This window comes from Semicossyphus pulcher, unplaced genomic scaffold (assembly GCF_022749685.1).
Source record: "Semicossyphus pulcher isolate SPU_LCO1_2020_fin unplaced genomic scaffold, fSemPul1.0.p SCAF_12, whole genome shotgun sequence".
NCBI classification, from domain to species: domain Eukaryota; kingdom Metazoa; phylum Chordata; class Actinopteri; order Labriformes; family Labridae; genus Semicossyphus; species Semicossyphus pulcher.
This window is the reverse complement of record NW_027211626.1, coordinates 560,125-582,461: the sequence shown is the minus strand read 5'-3', so window position 1 is coordinate 582,461 and position 22,337 is coordinate 560,125. Positions and strand designations below refer to the sequence as shown.

Below are 22,337 nucleotides of genomic sequence, written 5' to 3'. Positions count from 1 at the left end.
AGAGCAGGCAGCAGAGAAAATATTTGCAGGACGAAGAGGGAAGAATCTGCTTCCACCAGTGAAAGCTTTCCCAAAAAAGGAACTCTCCCTCTTCACTCTGCTGACCTCTGACTCGACCCGGCACCTGGTCCCACGGCTCTCAGAGGACGACCAGCCTCTTAAAACAAAACCCTGTCAATGAAAGGAAAGTGAGGTTATTGCATGCCATATTTTGGAATGTGTTCATCAACCCTTTTAGAAAAATTACCTAATATTTAGAAAAACAAGTGTTTTCATTCACATGCCCTCGTGTCTCCAGTGTCCCTGTGCTGTTTGATTGGGGCTAAAACAGACAGCAGAGGGACGACAGCCACTCAGTGGGGCTCCACATGACAGAGGAGGCCCCGGAGTCGACATGGTTAATGACGCTTTTAAAAGAGCTCTGGTTTCATGATGAAGTCATCTAAGGAAGAGTTTAATGTGTTGCAGCTTGAAATCAGAGATAAGTTCACGGCAGGCAGGGTGGTGTTCACAGAGGGGTGGATGGGTGGAGTTCAAGAGGTTTGGTTAACTTTAAAATGCCATTTCCTCTTATTGCTGGTGAGGGACTTTAAGAGTGTGTGATTTACGCCCGCAGCGGGAACAGTGTGTCACAAAACCATATGCACAAAGTTAGTTTGGTTCAACAGGAAGGTAAAAGTGACATACTATTTAAGATTTTAATTGCTGCAAGTTAAAGAACAAGTACAAAATGCTGGCTCTAGAGAAATCGACCTCTCCTGATCAACATCAACTCTTTTTACTTATGGAGAAAATTAATTTTAACATGTGACTTAAGAAGGAGAAGCGGGGTGAAAAACAAAACCCTGTCAATGTCATTTTAGTAGTTTTTAGACATATTTTAAGACAAAACTAAACAGACTTTTTCTAAGTTACTAAATAATTACTGGAGCCAGGGGGTTGTGATTGGGGGAGCTATGGGGCACTGGATTGTAAATAGCAGGTGCCAATAACATACTGTTAAATAAGAATTCATATTATTACAGAAAAGACAAGGCTAAATCATCCTTGGAATATAACTGAAATGCACTAAATGTGCAACGCGGGCACAGTTTTACTGTTGGAGAAAATCAATAATGCGGCTTTGAGCAGAAACGTAAAGGTAAAGCAGATTCTTCTTCTACGTTCGTATTTAAACAGCAACACACAACTCCTGCTAGCTAGCAGCTACCTGATTGCTTTAGCTAACGTCAACCTGAGGCACAAAGTACTATCAGAAGTAGCTTACTGTCCGCTCACTATGCTAACTTACCTTATTAATGCAGCCCGTTCAGACAGTCTTCATCTCCGTCATCACTATCCTCCATGTTTTGCATCATAATGTTAGCAGTTAGCATCTTCATAGCTGGAATTAGCAGGCTGTGATCGTTGTCACTAGCATTATCTACTATCCGTTGTCTCTTCGATAACCAAAGTAAAGCGGTCCATAATCAGCTATTTTGCTTCAACACACTTGGACGAAGAAAGTTTTTGATTTCACCAAAACATTTCACACATTGAACCAGAATTTAAATGTCACGAATCTATCGATCAATCGCAGAAGCAGAAAAGTTAAACGGCCAACTTCATCATCATTCACGTTTGAGAACGTCATTACTTAAATGAGTAGGATGATTAATAGCCTTATTTATACAGTCTATGTTATTAGCTTATTTTTACTGTGAGAACTTTCAGCTATTAAAACAATTCAGGATTGAGCTAGCAAAAAATAAATTATTAAAGAAAACATACAGCCATATGGAGTTTATATTACATTTCTTTCATAAACATTCTATTAAAATGTACAAACATGTATAAATATGTTGGTTCTTCTAATCCACTTCACTGCAAGCAAGTGAATACATGTGCCATAATGTAAAACTATTCCTTCCAGCTTTCCTTCCCCGGTCGCTACAGTACATTTAGCATCGTAACTAGGTTCCTAATCACTTTGAAGAAGAAAATAAATAGGAACATATGATATTTGCTCAACCTTTATGAATTATATCTTAATCTTTAAGTAAAAAAATGTAATCAAAATGTATGAAAACTTACTTTTTAGTATTTGAATGCTCAGTGTGTATAGCCCCTGTTTTCTATTTAACCTGTAAACATTTATAAAGGATGGAAAGTTGTTTGCTAGCAGAGTTACTGTCAGGTTAGATTTGAACCAGGTGTCCCACCTCTGCCAACAGAGCCAGATTAAGCTACTGTAACACCTTCCTTATGTTGTTTACTTTGGGAGTCCTCCCTCCTTCCCACCCAACAGCTTTTACTCACATCCAGTGTGTTAGGTTTAACTGTGCTGCCCACATCTGTAAATACAAATCATTTAAACTCTGAACGCTTTGTTTGTGCCATCTTCCTTTATTCACATCTATAAAGATGGCTGATGGAGACAGGCTGGTTCTGGCCTGATGGCTGATATCACTGCCTCCCAGGATGATAATAAAGTCCTGATGCTTCCTCACCACAGGCCCTGGTTTGTGATCAGCCTTGTTTGATATTTTCTGTTTTATTAGAGTCATTAAATAAGACTTGGAAGACAAGTTCAAAGGGTGATGTCACCGAGGCTGCCCGCATGAAAGGAGAGTGATAGCTGCTGCGGAGGAGAGAATATGCATGGGAGCTGGAGGGGGTCTGTACTTTTCCACTCGCTGTATGTCATCACAAAGGCATGATCGGCCTGCTGGTCAAGTTTCAGGGCAGATAAGATTGAGTTTTCGCTCTGGATCAGGATCAAAAATGAGAAGATTTGTAGTTTTTAAAAAGGTTGATATGAAAGGATGAGGAAAAATACTTGCCGCACATGTGTTCGCTCAGGCCTGCTGGGCCTGAGCTTTTTGGACCTAGAGAGATCTAAACCTGATTGCACATATAAACATCCACATTCATTTTAATTTTTACTTAAATCAACCTCTTAAGTTAGCAGAATCAAGTCTCTGTTTATTAGTTTTATAGTGAAATCCCCTACATTTGAGTTTTTACAGGGAAGACGGACATTGCATGAACAAACTCTCTTCAAACTTAAAGTCTTTGGCGATGTTTAAAGCAAAATAAGCACACTTACAGGATCAGCTACTTTTATTGTGTTAAAATAGACACTAAAGAGAAAGCTGAGGTTGTGAATGTCAACAAAACACAAGCAATAAGGCAGCGATGAAACTGTGAGGTCATAAATGTGTATCAATGTCTATCTGTTGATCTAAATAGCTTTAAATTCCTTTGTTCTGAGCTCACAGGTCTGAACCCACATCTTGACAATGACCTAGCCTCCCTCAGACGGCTCGCCTGTGGGCTAATACGCAGCATTAACAATGAAATGATTTGTGCTTGAATAGAACAACATGACAGCTGTATTTTATGGACAAAAGGGAAAAATAAACACTTTATTAAAGCCACATTTTTGGCATTTTTCAGCATTTCTTTCTGATGTCCTCTTTTTAGTAAAGAATCACGAAACCCAAAACCGTAGCCTAGAACGCGTTACAACAACTTTTTAAAAAATCTTTTTGAATTTCACATGATTTCTGTTTAATAGCCTTCAAATATGAGGTGAGCTTCAGTTAGCTTAGCACTAGAATTGTCCTTCAGAGGGACCCGTCTGACTTTATACTGTGAGGACGTTTCACAGCCTGACTTCAACAACAAGTTCATCTGTACTTCTCGTTCTACCAGTCTTTTATTTTCTGTTCTTTAGAAAAGACTGTGTGTACTTTTGAAACCTTGTTTATGACATAACTTGAATCAAATCCTCTTAAAAACATAAAAGCTGCAGCTGTTAAACCTGTCAAATGAAGCACCAAACACTGTGATCACTGATTTAATACTGAGATAATTGTGACGCCTGGTTTTGACGCGCACCTGAGGCTGTGTTTGACCTAATGAGACTGCATGCTTATCAGCTGACGTCCACACACACCTGTGGTTCTCCATCTTGGGAGTCCTGTTTCACACATTTCTCCTGAACATGTCCACTCTTATCTCAACCGTAAAGAGCCCGAACAGGCTCGAGTGTTGGATGACATCATGTGCAATAAAATTCCTTCTCAGTCAGTCATTGTTTGGAGAGACGGTGTGCCAAGTTTGTCACACAGCAGAGAGGCAAGCAGAGACAATGAAACCCAACCGCCTGCCATGACGCATATATTTTTAATCTTTTATACTATGGAGGCTTTGTTCCAAAAAAACAAAACCCCCATGTCTAATATTTTCCTCTTCTTAAATATCTCGGGATGTTTAAAGGTAACTCCTGCTCTGACATCCACAACACTGTGATCTCTGGACTCGTTTGCAGCATTCCTCCACGCAAACATGTAATATTTGTTCTATTCAGCCTCCAGCTTTGGCAGCAGGCTCGTATCATGAGTAGAAACAGTGTCAGCAGAGATGAAGGAGTATAAAAGCAGGAGTCAGACCTGGCTGCGAGACAAAGGGACTTTGTTTTGACTTCTAAACGTGTTTCTTGTCCGACCATTACAATTGGCTGCGACATTAGACAAATATGTCAGTGGAGTTGGGAAACAGTGAGAACATTCAAGATTAAAGAGGCTTTCACTGGATCTTAAAAAAGCTGATAATCTAAAGTCAACATCCAGGCTTGTTAAGCGGGTCAATGAGCAGGTCAGCGAGGGGCGATCAGATGATCAGATGCATCCACTTCACAGTTTGATTGTGTTTCTAATTCTGGAGTGAAGGCCAGTTGGTGATAGACTGGCAGGGTCATTGATTTTTCTTACCTGTACTAGAAAGGTTTGGATCAGCAGACCTCTAGGGTTGGTGATGACTGTCTGTTTATTGGTTGTTCAATCCACAACGTTAGTCATGACAGAAATAGCTGTATGTATAGCATGCATTGTCATGACATCCATGGTGACATGACACCCTTGATGATGAATCTTATTGTGGTGATCTGCTGACTTTCCCCTCAGCACCAGCATGAGGAGGACATTTATGAAGACAAACCTGGAACAGAAATTAATGTGCTCCTGAGGATAACGTTAGTATGACAAAGTCAGTCAGTTAGTCCACAGTGAAATGTCTGAAAATGGACATCTGATCCAGATTTAGGTGATCTCCTGACTTTATGAGGTTGTGTCGCGTGAAATGTTTCAACAACTATGCGATTGCAGAGAAATTTACTTTAGAAATGAGAAATTCAAACCTCCATGAGGATAAATTGTAGTAAAACATAAATTGCAGTCTGTCCGGCAGTTGGTTTTGACAACCACTTTACTAGTAGATGGATTGCCATTACATTTTGTTCATGGTCCCCAGTGGATGAATAGCCTACATTTGGTGATCCCTGAGTTTCCCTCTGGCACCAGCAGGAGGTGGAAATTTATGTTCTGAAATGTGTCGACATTTTTGGACAGAAGAAATTTGGTGCAGAAATTCAAATCCCCCCGAGGATAAATTAGAGTAACTAAGGTATTAGATAACTTTATGTAGCACCATCATCAAGTCACAATTTAATTTCCCATCATCCTCGGCTGTACTTGTGTTTAGTAAAAGACCCCCGGACAGTAGAGCACTTTGCAGATGATGGTATGAACATGGCATGAACATTTAGCTTGAAGCTCAAATGTGTTTTAATCTATATGTCCATCCATCATCTATACCGCTTACAGGAGTTCAGGGTCGCGGGGGGGCCGGAGCCTATCTCAGCTGTCATTGGACGAGAGGTGGGGCTACACTTGGACAAGTCGCCAGTCAATCACAGGGCTGACACACAGAGACAGACACACTCACACCTTCGGACAATTAAGAGTCACCAATGAACCTAACGAGCAGAACCCACGCATGCACCGGGGAAACATGCAAACTCGCCACAGAAAGGCCCACTACGTCTGAACCAGGATTCGAACCAGGAACCTTCTAGCTGTGAGGCAACAGCACTAACCACTGCACCACCGTGCAGCCCCAATCTATAAAAAAAATAGTCAAATAAATCAAAGTTGTATAGAAACATCCTTCATGCTGCAGATTAATGTTCCAGTGCAGCGCAGTAAAAAGTCATACAGGCCTTTATTGTACCTTTCTGTAAACGCAATTTAAAGCCGCCCTCAGGTGGTAGTCACACTGAATGGCGGGATGAGGTCACTCCATCATGTGACATCATAGGTTCACAGGGCTCCAGCAGCAGGAAACAATTTCCCCATATCAAAGGTTGAATAACAGAAGAAAGCTGCAGCTTATTTTTGCCCTCTGCAGAAGTATCAATCACCATGAGAGGGAGCTTAACCTCTGACCTCTGATGTCATTCCAGCGGCAGGTTGGGTGCCTTCAAGCCTTTATTTGGACGCTCTGTTGCCCCGGCGGTGTGATTTATTAATCACATACAGGAACTTTCATCATGGGATGCCACAGTCTGCCTACATATGGACCGACATATTTACATTTACGCACGTCCAGACGTTTGATGGATCGGCTCTGTAATCATGATGTAGTTCCAAACTTCACAGAAGAAGCAACAGAAGAAAAAGTGTTTCATCTGAGAGCGTCAGGCAAACGGAAAAATATGGGCAAGCCAGAGTACATCTTGAGTCATTTTTGAACACCACCACAGCGTTACGGATTAGCTGAATGTTTTGGTTGAGGTACTTCTTCTCGAGGTAAACAGGAAAATACCAATAAGTACACAGACAAGTTTGAAAAGCTTTCACAGATGTTCTTAAAGCTTTATGAAACACACTTTGTTCATTTTATCTCACTATGAAGACATCATCGTCATCATCATTACACTTCACCTCAAACAGTCTGGATTCAGTGCAGGACGGGGGGAGGTAATTTTTTCCTGCTTTGACATTCAAGGTGGTCCCAGGGGGTTTACATAACAAGCTGGACCTACCTGGAAGTCCCGTCTTATTGTTTGCCTCACTCGTGTCGCCTCCTGTTAGTGGAACAGATGAGCTCATTGCTGACACCAGTCCTGTGGACACGCTAACAAACACGCCTACACTGGAGGTACTCTTGTACAAATAGAATTAAGAGACAAAACATTATTTGTCTCTGGAGTGGAATGACAATTTGCAACACAGAAAATAGAATATAACGTTCTGCACACGTTTACCACGACGCTAATGATGAGAGAGGATTGGCTAATCAGAACCTGCTGTCTGAAACCTTGCAGAAGAATTAGACCAATAAAAGCAAAGGCCTTTCACTTTGAAACAAAGTTTGTTACCTGAGACACCAAAACCAAACACCTGTGAAATAATTTCACAATCAAATGAGGCACAGAGTAAACCTCCCCGGGAGAAGTCCAAAATCCATTCCCCACACGACAAACTAGCCCAATCCAAACTTGAATAAAGACAAGCCCCAATACTGTCGCAGGACCAGCTCAAAGCCAAGACAAGAAAAGAGAGACCACACAGAGAATGATGGATTCAAGTACAACAAACTTATCCAACGAATATTAAACTATACACAAGCGAGAGCACGAGTGTGGGAAGTGTAACATGTAAGGCTAAAAGTGAATCTTAAAGAGCCCAAAATACAAGAAGACCTACAGGCCTCTGATCATTCAGGATCAATCAGAGGGAACTGATTCAGGTGTAACTCATCCCATGGACACACCTTTGCCACTCTGACCTCCTGCACAGGACAAACACGCCAACACAAAGGCCCAATCTCAGTCCCCACACTCAGGGACTCACAGACTTTGAGGCGCGTTCCCGGTAACTGTGTGAGTGCTTCGTGCTGTCCCACTGTGAAGTCACCGAGTGCGTGAGGGGACGTTGTTGTAGTTGTGTAATGTTCGTACATTGAGGTAGTATTCAATAAAGTTTGAACCAGCATGGACGGTGATGGGAAAATATGCAAATAGGTTTATGTGACAACAGTTAAGCTTTCACAGAGGATTAACATGAATGCCTTTAAGTCTTTTGATAGTTACTAAAATATGTAAACACTGTAACGTGACACACGGTTACATGGAGGCCAGCATTTTGTGTTATTAGATGTAATGGTCGTGTGTCCCATGCCACATTTTTATACAGACCATCACGCACTCACGCACCGAGGGTTCAGTGCTCAGGCTTCAGGGTGGAGATTGGGATTGGGCCAAAGCCACCAACAAGTGGGAGGGGTCCTCTCCATAGCAGGCATTAACCCTGCATCATGTGGTGTTAACATTAACACAAACATTAGTTGTCTGACAGGGAAAACTCACAGAAGACTCCAGGGAGTAGGAACAACAACTTGGAGAGGCTGACAACATTTAGTCAAAGGAGCCGACAGTTTGCAGATTTGATGTCGTATCATTCTGACAAGTTCATGTAAAAGCTTGTCCATGTTCCCTTTGCTCAGATGTCTGTGTTAGCATAGACACATGAGACATTGTGAAAGCTCAAGGTTGCTTTATAGAATGACTAAACGAAACTTTACATAATCCAGGTTACAGTTTTATTTTCATGGATAAACAGAACGAAGCAGAGCGTTGAGGTTTATTCATGCATCATAAGGGGAGGATGGCAGCAGGTGTTAGCGTCTTTAGAAAGGGCGTGGGATAACAATTGGGTTTAAAACAGGTGCTGTGCAATCTGCAACTCAACTGTACCAACTGTTGGGGGAGGAGGGGAGGAGGGGAGGAGGGGGAGGAGGGGCAAAAATAGAAAGTGAGCCACATAATTAAAGTGGTTGAGATGAAAAAAATACTTGTTGCAGCTGGTTGTGTCCTGTTGCAGTCAATCTGAAAGACCCTGTGGAACTTTAATTATTTTATCCCTCTGAACGTGATGGTAATAAATATCAGGCTAAACTGCCTTACTTACACAATATAGCAAATATAGAATGATGTGCAAATGATGATGTGTAAAGAATGGATGGAAAACAAGCAGGGAAACCACATTTTCAGCCTCCGAGTGAGATTACTGAGGCGTAAGTGCTCCTTCACACCTTGCTTTATTTTGTGCAGTTGAGTGGAACCAGGAGCATTTCCTGCTCTTAACTTGGTTTTATTTGGGGAGGTGAGAGAGCCGCAAACAAACAAACACACAAAATCACCACAAACACACAAAGAAGCTGCTCCACACGTTGTCTAACGGGAGAAATCTCAACAGCTTCCAACGAGGAGAGCGAGCCACAGGAGCGAGGGTTCAACGAAGCTTCAAAAACATCAGGAAATACATCGCAGGAACACTGACTGAAAATCAGATTACAGCCTTAATATAATGATTTAATGATATCCAAAGAGAATGATCTTATCCTTCCTTCATAAAGCAGGTCAAAGGTCAACCACAGAGCTGTCAAAGGTCTGAACCTCCTCTAGCCAGTCATAAATGATGCCAAAGCATTTCTGCATGTTGTTACAAGCAGAGTGGAAATGATAATACTCCACTAAATCACTCATCTGTTTAGGATTGTAAGCTTTATCCAATAAGCAGCCTCTCTGCATGCCCACATGACTCTGCTCATAAAGTACGGCTTGTTGGTTAATTGGTAATTGGAAACACAGCCTAACTAATAAAAGCTGCTACAAAGTCTTAATTTCACTCCTAATTCAGTGCAATTCAAATGAAACACAAGCGAGAAAGTGACCTCAGGCGAATACCAATCGAAACTCACAGAGAGCAGCTCTGTTCGTTTAATAACCCCCAAATTAAAGGAAAATGTATGATTCAATCATCTGGCCGCAGAGTTAGATCATGCTCTATGACATCATCCTGGACCGCTGAGCGCCGTCGACCTCATCCAGTGAGAGCGGAAGTCAGATCAGCGCGTTAAACATCCGGGGAATATCTCTGCGTGATGCTGAATGCGCCGACCTCGGCTGCTGAATACACTTTCGATATTATGACAGTTTGACCTCAGAAAGGCAGTTTTTTTTTGAGGAGATTGCAAAACCTTTTCAGACTCTGTAGAAACAGAAATAATGTTGCATGACCAAACTTAACTACTAAAGTGCTGTTTTTACGTCTGCTGCTTTCCGTTCCTTTATTGGTTTATTTTGAATGCACTTGCTTTTACTGCACACTCAGGACGTTATGAGCCATGCTAAAGAAAAAGGTTAACCAAATGAGCCATTTCCAAGTAGAGCCTGTGTTTTTCTCTGCCACAAAGCATCGCAGAGCTCCTCCATCACCGGACCAGCCCAAAAATACCAAACAACAGTTGGTTTCAGCAGTTGTTGTTGACTTGCAGAGCTATGCTGCAGTTGGTCGACTCCTGTTCTCCGTGTCGAGGTGCAACAACAGACAGACATCACATGTGTCGGCTATAAAGTTTGTTAAAGACACAACTAAGCAAATGTGTCACAGAGCGGCTCAGCAGGATCAGATGGGTGACGCAATGTGTGCAAATGCTGACAGGTGTGTCTGCAGGCCTGAACACACTTTCACTGGGCTGGGCTTGTGGCTTCTTTGTGTGAGAAAGTCACTTTTTGCAAACACAAAGCACCAAGAGAAAAATATTCTGAAGTGTTTATGTGATCATCAGCTGCTGAAGAGTCGTTTTATGTGTAATGTTACTGGAATACGCAGGCAAGCTCAATCCTTTTCCCTTTGTTGTAGAAGCAGTTAATAATAAAAATTATAAAACTTTATTTATAGTGCAACTTTCAGGGGGAGTGGCTTTGAGAGAGAGAGAGAGAGAGAGAGAGAGAGAGAGAGAGAGCGAGAGAGAGATAGAGAGAGAGAGTTGTGATAAAACAAAGCAAACAACAGAACTTTTGTTATTTATTTGTCATTTGTTTTAAATAGTCTCAGAATTTGCAGCCTTGTGTCGAGAGTTTCATTGTTTTGGTGCAGAGTTTAAAGGCTGAGCTGCTGGTTTGTAAAAAGAAAACTGGCTGCAGAGGATCTCAGAGGCCTAAAGGACTATAAACGACAAAGAATTAGTCATGTAGGCAGGTCTCGAACCATTTAGAGCCTGTTAACGAGTAAAAGAACTTACTGAAATCAACCCTAAAATACACTTAAGTTTGGTTTTAATACAGTTTTAACAAAAAGGAGAGGACCCATAGCAGACTTAAGATTTATTCAAACACAAACAAAAGCTAAAGTCCATGAGAGGCAGAAGAATCAAGAGTCTAAACATGAGGTGAAGAGCAGGGGCGGATCCAGACTGGGGTGGCCCAGCTGGGGCACTGACTTATGCAGGGGTGGCATGAAGAATGTGTCCACACAAACATACACACGAATGAATAGCATTTATGTACACTTACTATCTCCACTTATCATACTGTGTCTACTTGACTAACTTTAGAGTTTCCAAAATATGTTATATTCCTGTGTATATGTTTTAACTTTAAAAAGTAACACAACAGAGCAGCAACAATAAATGTTCTAAGCTTAATTCTTTAAGGACTCAAAAAGAAGATGTTTGTTTGAAATGTGGTCCCGCCTCTGACAAGGCGATTAGACAGCCATAGGTTAGGATTTCAGGGTGGCACCCGGGGTGACCAATCAGATTTCATCAAGGGGGACCCAGGCCACCCCTGGCAACCACTCTGGATCCGCCCCTGGTGACATGGTCCAGAAAACACACCCACAAAAGGAGCAACGCTTGCAGGTTAGACAAAAACCAATCTGGGATCCCATCAGCTAGAGTCTGAGACGATGCAGCCTCTGGGGACACCGGTGAACGCGCCAGGCGGTAACCGCTAATCGACTTCCCGTCAGGACTTGACTTGACTCTGCGTGCTGCATTGTTACAGAAAGAGAAACCGTGTTCTTTTGATTGACGAGTTATTAAGGGCTCTTACCTTTGCCCAAATTTCAACATCATGATGCAGATTTGTAAGAAGTAAAAATTCAAGCTTTGTCAGGAGGAGAAGAAAACTTTTTAAATGCTTGTTTTTTGAACAGAGGTCGGATCGATCTGATGCATTCGAGGAAGTCAGGAAATCTGAACACTGAACGGCTTTCGTGACAGCTTTCTGTTGGCATGCAGATGTGATCAGATCACGCTGATGGGAGCTGGGATGGCATTACGACGGATTACATTCTGCCTGCTTTTGCTCTCCTCACGGACTGTTTTTCTTGCATACGCCGCAGCCTGCTGATACGTGGTCAATATTACTCGGACTACAAGCGTAGTTCAAACGGAAACCAGATTCTACTATGTAGACTAATCTACTATGTAGAATCTGTAAGCAGAGATTAGACAAAAACAAATTGACAAAGAAACAGGGGAAGACAAAGACTAAATATACTGGGGAGGTGAGGGTAATCAGGCACAGGTGAGTCAAATAAGGCACAGGTGAAAACAATAAGTGCCAGGCAGACAATCACACAAGCGGGAAAAGACAAAGCCAGGAAAGCTAAATACAACAGAAAGTAAAGTGACAAACTAAAACAGGAAATGAAAACATTAAAATACATTAAATAGAAAACTAAACGGGGAAGGGACATGACACCAGGAGCCAGAACAATTTGTTAGATACGCTCGCGCTTCCTTGTGCTTTTCAAAAACCAGCAGAGTCATGAATTAATTGTAGTTTATCAATGGAGGTCTATAATATTGGACTGATTCCAATGTGATAGACTTCAGTTAACTACAAAGGCCTGGCACGCACTCTAGTAGAGGAGGGTGTATACCTGCCTTAGTATAATATAGGTGTATTATAAATATTTATGTATTAAATTTCATTATGAAACATATAAAAACAAAACACTTAACAAATAACATCCTGTGTCCCAGACATGTGATCATTTAAGTAAACGTATCCAAGCCTTTCCCAGAAATTCCTTGGTCCCCGTCCAGACAGAATAACATCATCTAACTGTTGTTGTGTAACAGAGAGCGAGAGAGAGGCGGCTTCTGGCATCGCAGAGACAATCTGCATCACGTTGAGATCAAGAACAACAGACTTGTAAAAACTCGATGTTTATTGACCTGACAACATTACATCCATAGACGAAAGCAACAAGCTACAAAGCTGTGGATGATTTCATGTTTTTATTGAAAATGATTAAAGAATCTTCTGCACCTACAGCGTGCACTAATCTGTTTAACAGTGTGTCCGTCTCTGGTCTGTAATCACCCATCAGGGCTGTGAGCGGCAGCCACGGACAGCTGTCGTTCAGGCGGCAGCAGGCACAATCCGTCCATTGTGCGTGACGAGCAGCTGGCATGGTGCTGGAATGCCGACACACAATGAATCAATCAAAGCCCCTCCTAAGTGGACCAGACCTGGGCAGTGATACGGGCAGATCCTTGGCAGCTGAGACACAGCTCCTCGGTACCATAATCCTCTTACAAGGCTCTACTTTCACTTCAGCCGAACTGAGCTAATCAAACTAACCTTCTCCTGCAAAGACATGCTCTAACAGGGAGGTACCGATAAGGTCCCATGATGTGTCATATTTAAAGTCTGGACACGTGAAACCATTTAAGAGGTTGCAGTAAATCTATAGATTGTGTAAATAATGGACATAGCCACTGTGACGCCACACTTTGGTTCCTCGGCAGTCTGAGTTTGTCAGTTTGGCTGCCATGTTTGTTTTCATGAAGCCAGAAGCGACTCAATTTGGATGAGAGGGTAGAAGTGGAGGAGCAGGCGGTTACAAACTCTAAGACACACTTTTTTTTACTATATAAAATAGTATAATTTGAGTGTAAAAACTGTGTGTCAGACTTGTTGGACGGCCCAGAGGTTACGTTCAGTGACTGAGTTAGCTGAGGGGACACCTAGCAGACAGCTAGCAGCTCCCACCTGTCACTCAAAGAGGCCACGCCCCTAATGCTGCATCACTTTAAGCCTTAATATAATGTAAACAGGTGAGCTGTATAAAGATTCTCCCCGTACAGTTGTCATGAAGAGAGAAATGAGCTATAGAGACCCAAACTGTTTTTTGTACCAGGCTGTAAACATGTTTATTTCTGCTGTAAAGTTTAACATGGGGCTCTATGGGGACTGACTCACTGCTGGAGGCAGCCTCAAGTGGACACCAAAGGAACTGCAGCTTTTATGTGATATATATATATTTTATTTTTATATATACTGTTTTTTTACTGTTTTATGTGTTCTTGTCTGCACAAATAAGGTTTGCACTCAATTTCGTTGTACTTGTACAATGACAATAAAGATATTCTATTCTATTCTATTCTTTTAGGAACATCTACATGGGCCTTATTTCTTATCCATAGTCAAACTCACTACATGGGATATGATTCTAGGAGAGTTATTCACATCTATCTTTGTCACCATCACCTTGTCCTCAGTTATAGTAGAATTATTTTATGAACCTTGGTTGGAGGTAATTTTGTTCTTCCAGCCAGAGAAGCTGCTGAACAGCACATTCTTATTTATTGACAGCATTTGGCTGTAAGACTGCTTTAATATGTCGTACTTTTCTTCATAACAAAAATAAGTTCATACCAGTTTGACCACAATCTCACGCTGGAGTGAGTTGAGGCATATTTAGTGGTTAAACACACTGGCCTTGCACCAGACACGCTGGGTTCCAGTCTGTGTCAGTGTGTTTATATAATGCTGAGGACTTTTTAAACAACTTGGTAATAAAACACTCAGATCTCCAGGGGTGCTGCTGGGTAACTGACCGTGCTCTGGGAGTCCTTTTCAATGACATGGAAGCAGCCAATACAGAGTATCAATGCAAAAAAGCCAAATGGATCATCCTACCATGTTATGTCACCAATAACACCAGGGCGGGTTTCATGGTCTTAAAACACACGAGTGATCTTCTGATCTCATGATCAACTTAAAACATGTGTGATGGCGCCATCTGCTGCTACAATTATGTTTTAATGTGACTAAAAGAACTTGTCACGTGGGTTACTACTGTTAGAAATATCTACTAACTACAAAATACTATGTTAATGTGTGTGTGAGTTATAAGTAGATTTTTCCTTCTCATATTGTTTCATTTGAAGGATTTTTGGAGGCCGGGGGAGGTGAAAGTGCTTTATGTTTCACAAGAAAATAGATAAAGAGAGAGAAGTCAAACTCCCTTTGATCATCTTTGACATCTAAGATTTATTTATTTATTCATTTTTGTCTCAGTACACAAATATCTGCATTACATGATAGAAAAATACTCTAATACTAATAATTTTAACAAAATTTGGTCTATTCAGGTGTAAATGAACAAGTAAATAAAGACAGTGTGACCTGTACAGTTGGGCCCGGAGTCCAAAGCAGCTAAATTGATTTGTTGTCTAATTTAAAAGTTCAAATGTAATCCGTCAGGAGGATCGAAAGCCAATCTGTTTGTGGATCAGAATGCTTATTTCAAGCAATCTTTCACGCCTGTAAAGAAGATAGGCCATTTATCATAATTTAGAGATAAAGAACTTAATATACTGTGCTCAAATATTCAAAATCAAAGCAGCGTGTTAGTTACATGCACATGGCACACTTGGGGCCAGTTGTGCTATTTCATCACCACAAAATGGGAATAGGTATGCCTCATATGCAGGGTGTGAGGTGAGTGTGTGGGGGTTAAATAGCCGGCTAAATGTTTTTTCCAGGAACCCCCTAACAGGTTAAACCTGCCATGCAGCTTCAGAAACAGGTAGGTAGACCTTTCCCTTAGAGACGATAAAGAATCTCTGCATGAAAATGTCTAAACCTGAACACCAACCTGTTTTTCAGTTAACAAAACAAAGAACAAACTGAATTTTTTTGTAGAAATTCAGAAGTTTACACAGGTTTGTGTGAAAATGAGTACGTGTTCTCTCTCAGCCGACAGGGGGTGCTAGCGTGCGCTTCTCCTCCCAGCACGTCACGAGGGAGTCGGTAGAGGCTCCCGGTGGATAGCACTGCCTGTCTGCACACCAGTTAACCACAACCGACTCAACCTAAAGGTAACTACATTTTATTTATACATATTATTGCCTGTTATTAAAACAGTCCGTAACTCTGCCAGTGTTGGAAATAAACGCTGTTGTGTTAACTCTTGACCGGCCGTTTATATTTATTAGACGTTAGCTAGCTAACAGCTAAATAAGGTAGCATACAGAATAGCTTTAGCCTCGCTAGCAACAGCTTCTCCTCCTGGTGAGTTGTTTATCAGCAGAGGGACACAAAATGCTTTGATTGTTATATTGTTGTTGTTGAAGCTGACATTGTGAATCTATCGACCCTGGTGGTGTGTCACTGTCCCTCTCAGGGGTGTGTTATTCCTGTTTGATAGCTAACGTTAGCTGGCTAGTGTGTGAGGCGTTGACTGGACTGTAGTAACCGTGCTACAACTTAATGTCACCAGGTTTAGATTAGCTTAATCAACAGTTCTTAACTCCACAATATACACAGCTAACGGAGACCTGTGCAAATCAGTTCCCCTGTATATTAAAGGAATCATATTGTCTGCAAAACAACAGTGATCTTAAGTGTCACGGCCAGTCATCTGATATCAACAACATCCTGTACGATGGGAGGGTGTTCAGCCCTCTCAGAGATGTCCCTGTATTCAAAAAGAAACAATCAAAGACTCGAAAATAAACAATCAAAGATTGTTAATGTGTTATTATATTTAATGATGGAGATATACTAGAGCCCGTGTTTAGTGCAGCATAGAAAAGGTAGTCGTTCCTTCAACTGTTGTTGCATTTTGAGGAGTCACTTTGCCAGGTGGTTTCTAGAGTATACATTGCATTTTACAATGTAATGGCAGTCCATGTAAAAAAGAGAGCTCCCAAACAACAGAGTGTCTTCTTAGTTAAATAGCAAACTACAAGGGGGTCTCAACTCTCTGAAATGCAATGATTTCTACTGGATGTAGGGAGGCAACCTTAAAGTATGTGCCTGTAAATTATTGTCTCGTCTTTAATGAGACAGTTTACATTTTGAAAACATACATGACTGATCTTGCTGATCTGCTCCAATACCACCTTGCATACCTGTTAAATGAGTACCGTGTCGTGTAATGTGCTGGAATACTAGGTCACTCAAGGATAAGGCTGTTTTTCTCTGTATTTTTGGCCCTACTTCAGTATGCTCCCAACAATGACTTGAATGGTAATGATTCTGATAAAGTGAGACGCTTATTTGCCAGTTGCCTAGATCTGGCCTGTGTTGCTCCTAAGAGATATTAAGGCTTGAAATAGAAAGGCCTATGTGAAATGGTCTTCTGGGGGTTTATTTTTAAGAGCAAACAAAGGTTGGAGGTCAGTAAAAGTGAGTCATTGAGACAGAATAAGCAGGGGGCACTTACGGTTAGGTTTACTTGTTTTAAGAAAACAAGTTTCTTTCTGTTCTGCAAGAAATCAGGTAGTGATTGAAAATAAATCTGTTATTTTCCTAATACAGTTGGAAACAGCTCAGTATTTACACATGCAGAAAGTTTTAAACACAGAGGACTCTTGTATTGATGAGAAAGGCCTCCAGTTTTAAAGCCTTTACCGTTGTATTACCTGATGGTCTAGGTTTTGGTTTCAGCAGACATTCTTGGCTCTTTTTCCTCAGACCTTCCTCTGTGACTGTGTCGAGCATTGAGACCTGCAACTGCAGTTTCAACACATAAAACCTAGAAAGACACTCACTTGTTTGTGAGTTCTGTATTACAGAAATTTCCACTACAGAGGCTGTGAAAGCATTGTTCTATTACAAGCTGCCATTAAGCTAAGAGCTGCAGAGCTTTTACAGATGTGCTCCTTAAGTGGGCTTTGTTTCTGCCTGATTTTCATCACTATCCAAACATGCAAACCCAACTGCCACAGAGCCAAATGTTCTGTTTTTGGTAGAAACCTAAAATGAGCTGTTTATTGAGATCATATTTTCCAGGGATGCATATTTATTTTTATGCTTCTATATTTAAACCTTTTGTAGTGCAGCCGGAGGGTGCAGGGATGAAAGTAAAGATAAAGAAGAGTGGTAGGTGTATGTCTAATCACTTCTTAAAATACTCTCCCAGCTCAGATAATGCAGGGGCTTTTGAGCCTGTCAGCAGCAGCACAGCCGAGCAACTCAGACACACAGTTCCCCTTTGTGTTTTCCTCGATTGCTCCTCCTAGTTTGCCACAGTGCTCCGCTAACCAGAGTGTTTCTGCTCTCATTTCTGTGATCGCAGGTTTTAATGGTGTTGGCTTGATGGGATCCAAGCGGGCGACAAAGTGATGGTCTAAGGACTCGCAGTCGCATAGGTGCTTGCGCGTGGAATGTTGCGCTGGTCGGTGCACCTAGAAGGAGGGCCGCGGAGAGTCAACCATGCTGCTGTGGCGGTGGGACACAAGGTGTACTCCTTTGGGGGATACTGCTCCGGGGAGGACTACGAGACACTGCGCCAGATCGATGTGCATGTCTTCAACACAGGTAGGAGCTGAATGTACAGATGTATCATAAAACCTTTAACATAAAATTTGTTAAAACAATCTTGAGTGTCAGCTGCTTGTCTTGACAGTGCTTCAAACTGTGTTTTGAATTTGGTTGTTCATTCCTTAGCAGTTCAATGACCTGAAAAAAACACCTTTTCAGTTAAAGGGTTTGGAGTTAACATCAGGACCACATTTGAACTCCAGTATATATGTTTTTGTAAAATCTTATCTAATGTTGGTTTCCGTTTGTACTTGGATTATTTCTTTTCTATGTCAGTGAAAAGTTAGTCTTCTATATGTAATATAAAGTAATATCAAGACAAGTGAGTTTCCCTTTTGGGGATCAATTAAGTTATTGTTATTGTTATTGTTTGTTTTTGAAATGATGGATACGTGAGTGTGTCAGAGGTTGTTGAACCTTCACCACGTCAACGGTAGCTCGTCACAGCTGGCTGTTGTGGTTTGAATGTTTCTCTGTTAGTTGTTTTTCCGTTGCCGTGTCACAAACAGGTGTTTTCCTTTAAATGTTCTGCTCTTACTGTTAAAACACTTACTTTTCTTCCTGATAACCCATTTAAATGATTGTTTCACTCTGTGTTGTCAGCCACCTGCTTTATGGTTTTACAACTTCCTAAAGTAGCTTGAGCCTACCTGCTGCTTCTATAGCATGAAAGGATGTCTGGAATCAAACCTTGATAAAGGTGCCGGTGGCTGATTGAAATGGAAACGGAGCCACCTTAGCCTTTGTTTCAGGACTTTATCCTGTCACCGGTTTTGCGCTCCTTCCCTTTGATGTGTATTTTATAGCCCTGCTGCCTGTCTGTAGTTGTCCTTTAATTGCCCCTCCGTTTTTTTCTTTAGTATTTGCCCTTTAAATTTCACTTTACCTTTCTCTTTATGCTTTGATCGTTTCAAATGAATTTCATTATATTTTATGTAACCTTTATTTTACCAGGAATATTCTCATTGAGATACAAAATCTCTTTTACAAAGGACTTGTGGTCAAGAACATTTCACACAATCTTAGATCATACTTTATTGTAATGTATTTGTATAGCAGGCGCAGGCAGCTGTAAGAGCTCAGTGAAATGTCCCCCACCTTGTGTCTGAGTTGAAATTGTTCTTCCTGCTTTTAATTTTCTATTCTTTTGAACATATCTTGAGCTTGATTATCAAATATTAAGTTTACCATTGTACTGTAGTATGTTTACTTTAAAATGTGTCTTTAATTAATGTCTCTTTTGATTGTTTGTACTTCAGTGTCTTTGCGCTGGATGAAGTTGCCTCCTGTGAGGATGGGAGGACATGAACGTGCCCGTGAAGTGCCATACATGCGTTATGGCCACACAGCTGTGCTGCTGGATGACATTATCTACCTCTGGGGTGGGCGTAACGACACGGAAGGGGCCTGCAACGTGCTTTATGCCTTTGATATCAGTAAGCAGAGCTACGTCTAACTTGTGCTATTAAGTGGTAGTTCAGTCTGTGTTTTCTTTGAGATGCACCTGTTTGATATTAAGGTCACAATCTGAAAACACTGTTTTACGTCAGGGAGTTGTAACACCTGCTCTTATGTCTAATGGTTTCCTGTTGCACATAACTTAAGTGTTAGGTCAATACTGTAAAATGAGAGAGGACCCACCAAAGAGTGCTTAGAGTTAATAAAAACCGTCCTGCTTCACAGACACCCACAGATGGTTCACACCCAAGATTTCGGGGACTGTTCCGGGGGCGAGGGACGGCCACTCAGCCTGCGTCCTGGGAAAAGCAATGTATATATTTGGAGGATACGAGCAGCTGGTGAGCCTTCATCACTCCTCACTGTGGAGCCTGTTCACTGAACATTAAAACATGATTTAATTAATCTCCTGTGCTGTTTTTTAGGCCGACTGCTTCTCCAATGACATCCACAAGCTGGACACCACGACCATGGTTTGGTCATTAATTAATGCCAGGGTGAGTTAAACCACCATCTGTTAATCCTTTTGCTTTTTATAGTTCCTCCTGTGCAAAGGATCTTTTGCATTTACTGTTTTAAGTTCAAATAAAAATGGACACAAAGCACTCACTCACAGAAACACAGACATAGCGGTGACCCACGGTTACATTCAAAGCACTGTTTGAAATCAACAAATCATCGGTTATTACTGTCGTTGGCCGTGCTGCTGCAGAAGCACCCAGAGGTCGGATTGGCTGGACACAAAGGCAGAGCAATGTAATGCAGCTCCCTGGTCAGTGGCCAAGTACAAAAAGCCTCGCAGAGGATTATATACACTCCCCTTTTGGGAAATGCCATTTGTATTTGATGCAGCCAACATGCTCATGTGATAAATTCTTGTTAAGTGTATTTTAGACCCAGACACTGGTCCAGGGAGGGAACTGGACTGGTGAAAGAAGGACTTAGTCCTCCAGTACCTAGCTCTAGTTCCTAACTGATAACCTTTGTCATGGAGGGGATTACAGCGTGCGGCTTACAGACTCATTTGTTCATGTGACAGAGTTATACATTTTTCTGCATGTTCTCAGACTGAAATCACTTCTTTAAAACAAATCTCACTGCTGTGCTTTTATTTAAACCCTGGTCTATGTAAAGTTGACCCTGATTTAAATACATTGTCTTTGTTATTGCATCTGTTAAGTCTCATATTCTGTTGTCTTATTTGTCTTTGTTTTGAATTAATGCGATCTGTATTCCCTACATGATTCTTCTCCCACTGCTCTGTGTATATTGCATGTTAAAGATCCTGCTTACCTGCATCAGATGTGTGCAGAACAATGGCAGCCCTTTCTGGAAAGGCTCTAGCATGGCTGTAGGCTGGCCAAATGTAAAGGGAGTGGAGGCCTGCCTCTCTCTCGTCGACAGATCACATTTCACCATTGTTGATGAGTTTTTTCTTAATTGTTATGTTTATCTTGTAACTACAGGAAGTACCAGAAGCATTTATAATATTTAGTTCCCTGTAAATTCTCTACATTGTACTGTACATTATATTTAAAGTTAAGCGTGGCCTGGTTTTGGTCCACTAGATGGCACTGTTAACCTGAAGTTCCTGGATATGAAGCTATATCTTTTCCAGCCTGAAGGTGAAGCTTTACACCCAGGGTTATATATTTTGAGCCAAAACTAGTTTATGAGGCACTGTTCATGTTTTGCATGAACCCAGCGTCCTCGCTGTCTGACCTGAGAAGACTTCTTTATGTTCTTCACCTCTACTGAAGCTTTATGGAGTGTTAAAGTGTCATCTGCTGGTCTTCTCCTCACAGGGCAATCCTGCACGCTGGAGGGACTTCCACTCAGCCACCATCATCGGGACAAAGATGTTTGTGTTTGGAGGGCGAGCGGACCGCTTTGGTCCCTTCCACTCCAACAACGAGATCTACTGCAACAAGATCAAAGTGTTCGACACGGAGACCAACTGCTGGCTGAGCACCCCGTCAGCACAGCCGCTGCCAGAGGGACGCAGGAGCCATTCAGCCTGTAAGACCCACACTCAAATTAGTGATGGTCACTCTGAAATGCTCACAGTGTGTTTTGGTTGACCAGTTCACTAAATCACTTTTATTCTGAAGTACTCTCAAATTACCGGTAGATGCATGTATCCCCTAACTCATGAGATGAATGAATTTTGAGCCACAATAGATCCATATTATTACTTTGTCACAGTACGACTGTATAGAGACACAGGTACGTTTCCCTTCTCTGAAAGAGACATTTCCCATCATTTTAACGTAACTGGGTTTATGATCTCACACGTGGCGTGAAAACTAAAACGTTTATTTGAATTTAAATAGTTAAAATTTGTATATTTTTAAGACGAGGAATATAAAATGATGTGATCATTTTGAAGTTTTCTTAATGTGATTAATTTGTGTACAAACGGCCTTTTTCCACTGGGACTTTTCCCTGTTTCATTTTCAAGCATGCTTTGTCTGTTGTTGGTGCAGTGGGAGTATTTCATGTCATTTTCATTCTACATTAACTTAGTACATGATTCCTTTTTCTGCCCACATTGTCTGATTAAACAAATCCAGCTAAATCAACTGGTTCACATGGTTACAATAACTGTGCTGGAACTTGACTCTGCATGATGGACCAT

At 41.4% G+C, this 22,337-nt stretch overlaps 1 protein-coding gene across 1 annotated transcript in view; it reads left to right on the top strand.

Annotated features, from left to right (window-relative positions):
• Nucleotides 1-15,708: 15,708 nt before the first annotated feature.
• klhdc3 (kelch domain containing 3) overlaps nt 15,709-22,337 on the top strand; it is a 31,648-nt gene continuing 25,019 nt past the window's right edge. Inside the window, exons 1-6 of the mRNA XM_069659303.1 lie at nt 15,709-15,792; nt 17,997-18,238; nt 19,501-19,677; nt 19,925-20,040; nt 20,125-20,196; nt 21,505-21,718. Coding sequence (XP_069515404.1) covers nt 18,085-18,238; nt 19,501-19,677; nt 19,925-20,040; nt 20,125-20,196; nt 21,505-21,718 — 733 coding nt within the window. The 5' untranslated portion in view covers nt 15,709-15,792; nt 17,997-18,084. The remainder of the gene's footprint in view (nt 15,793-17,996; nt 18,239-19,500; nt 19,678-19,924; nt 20,041-20,124; nt 20,197-21,504; nt 21,719-22,337) is intronic.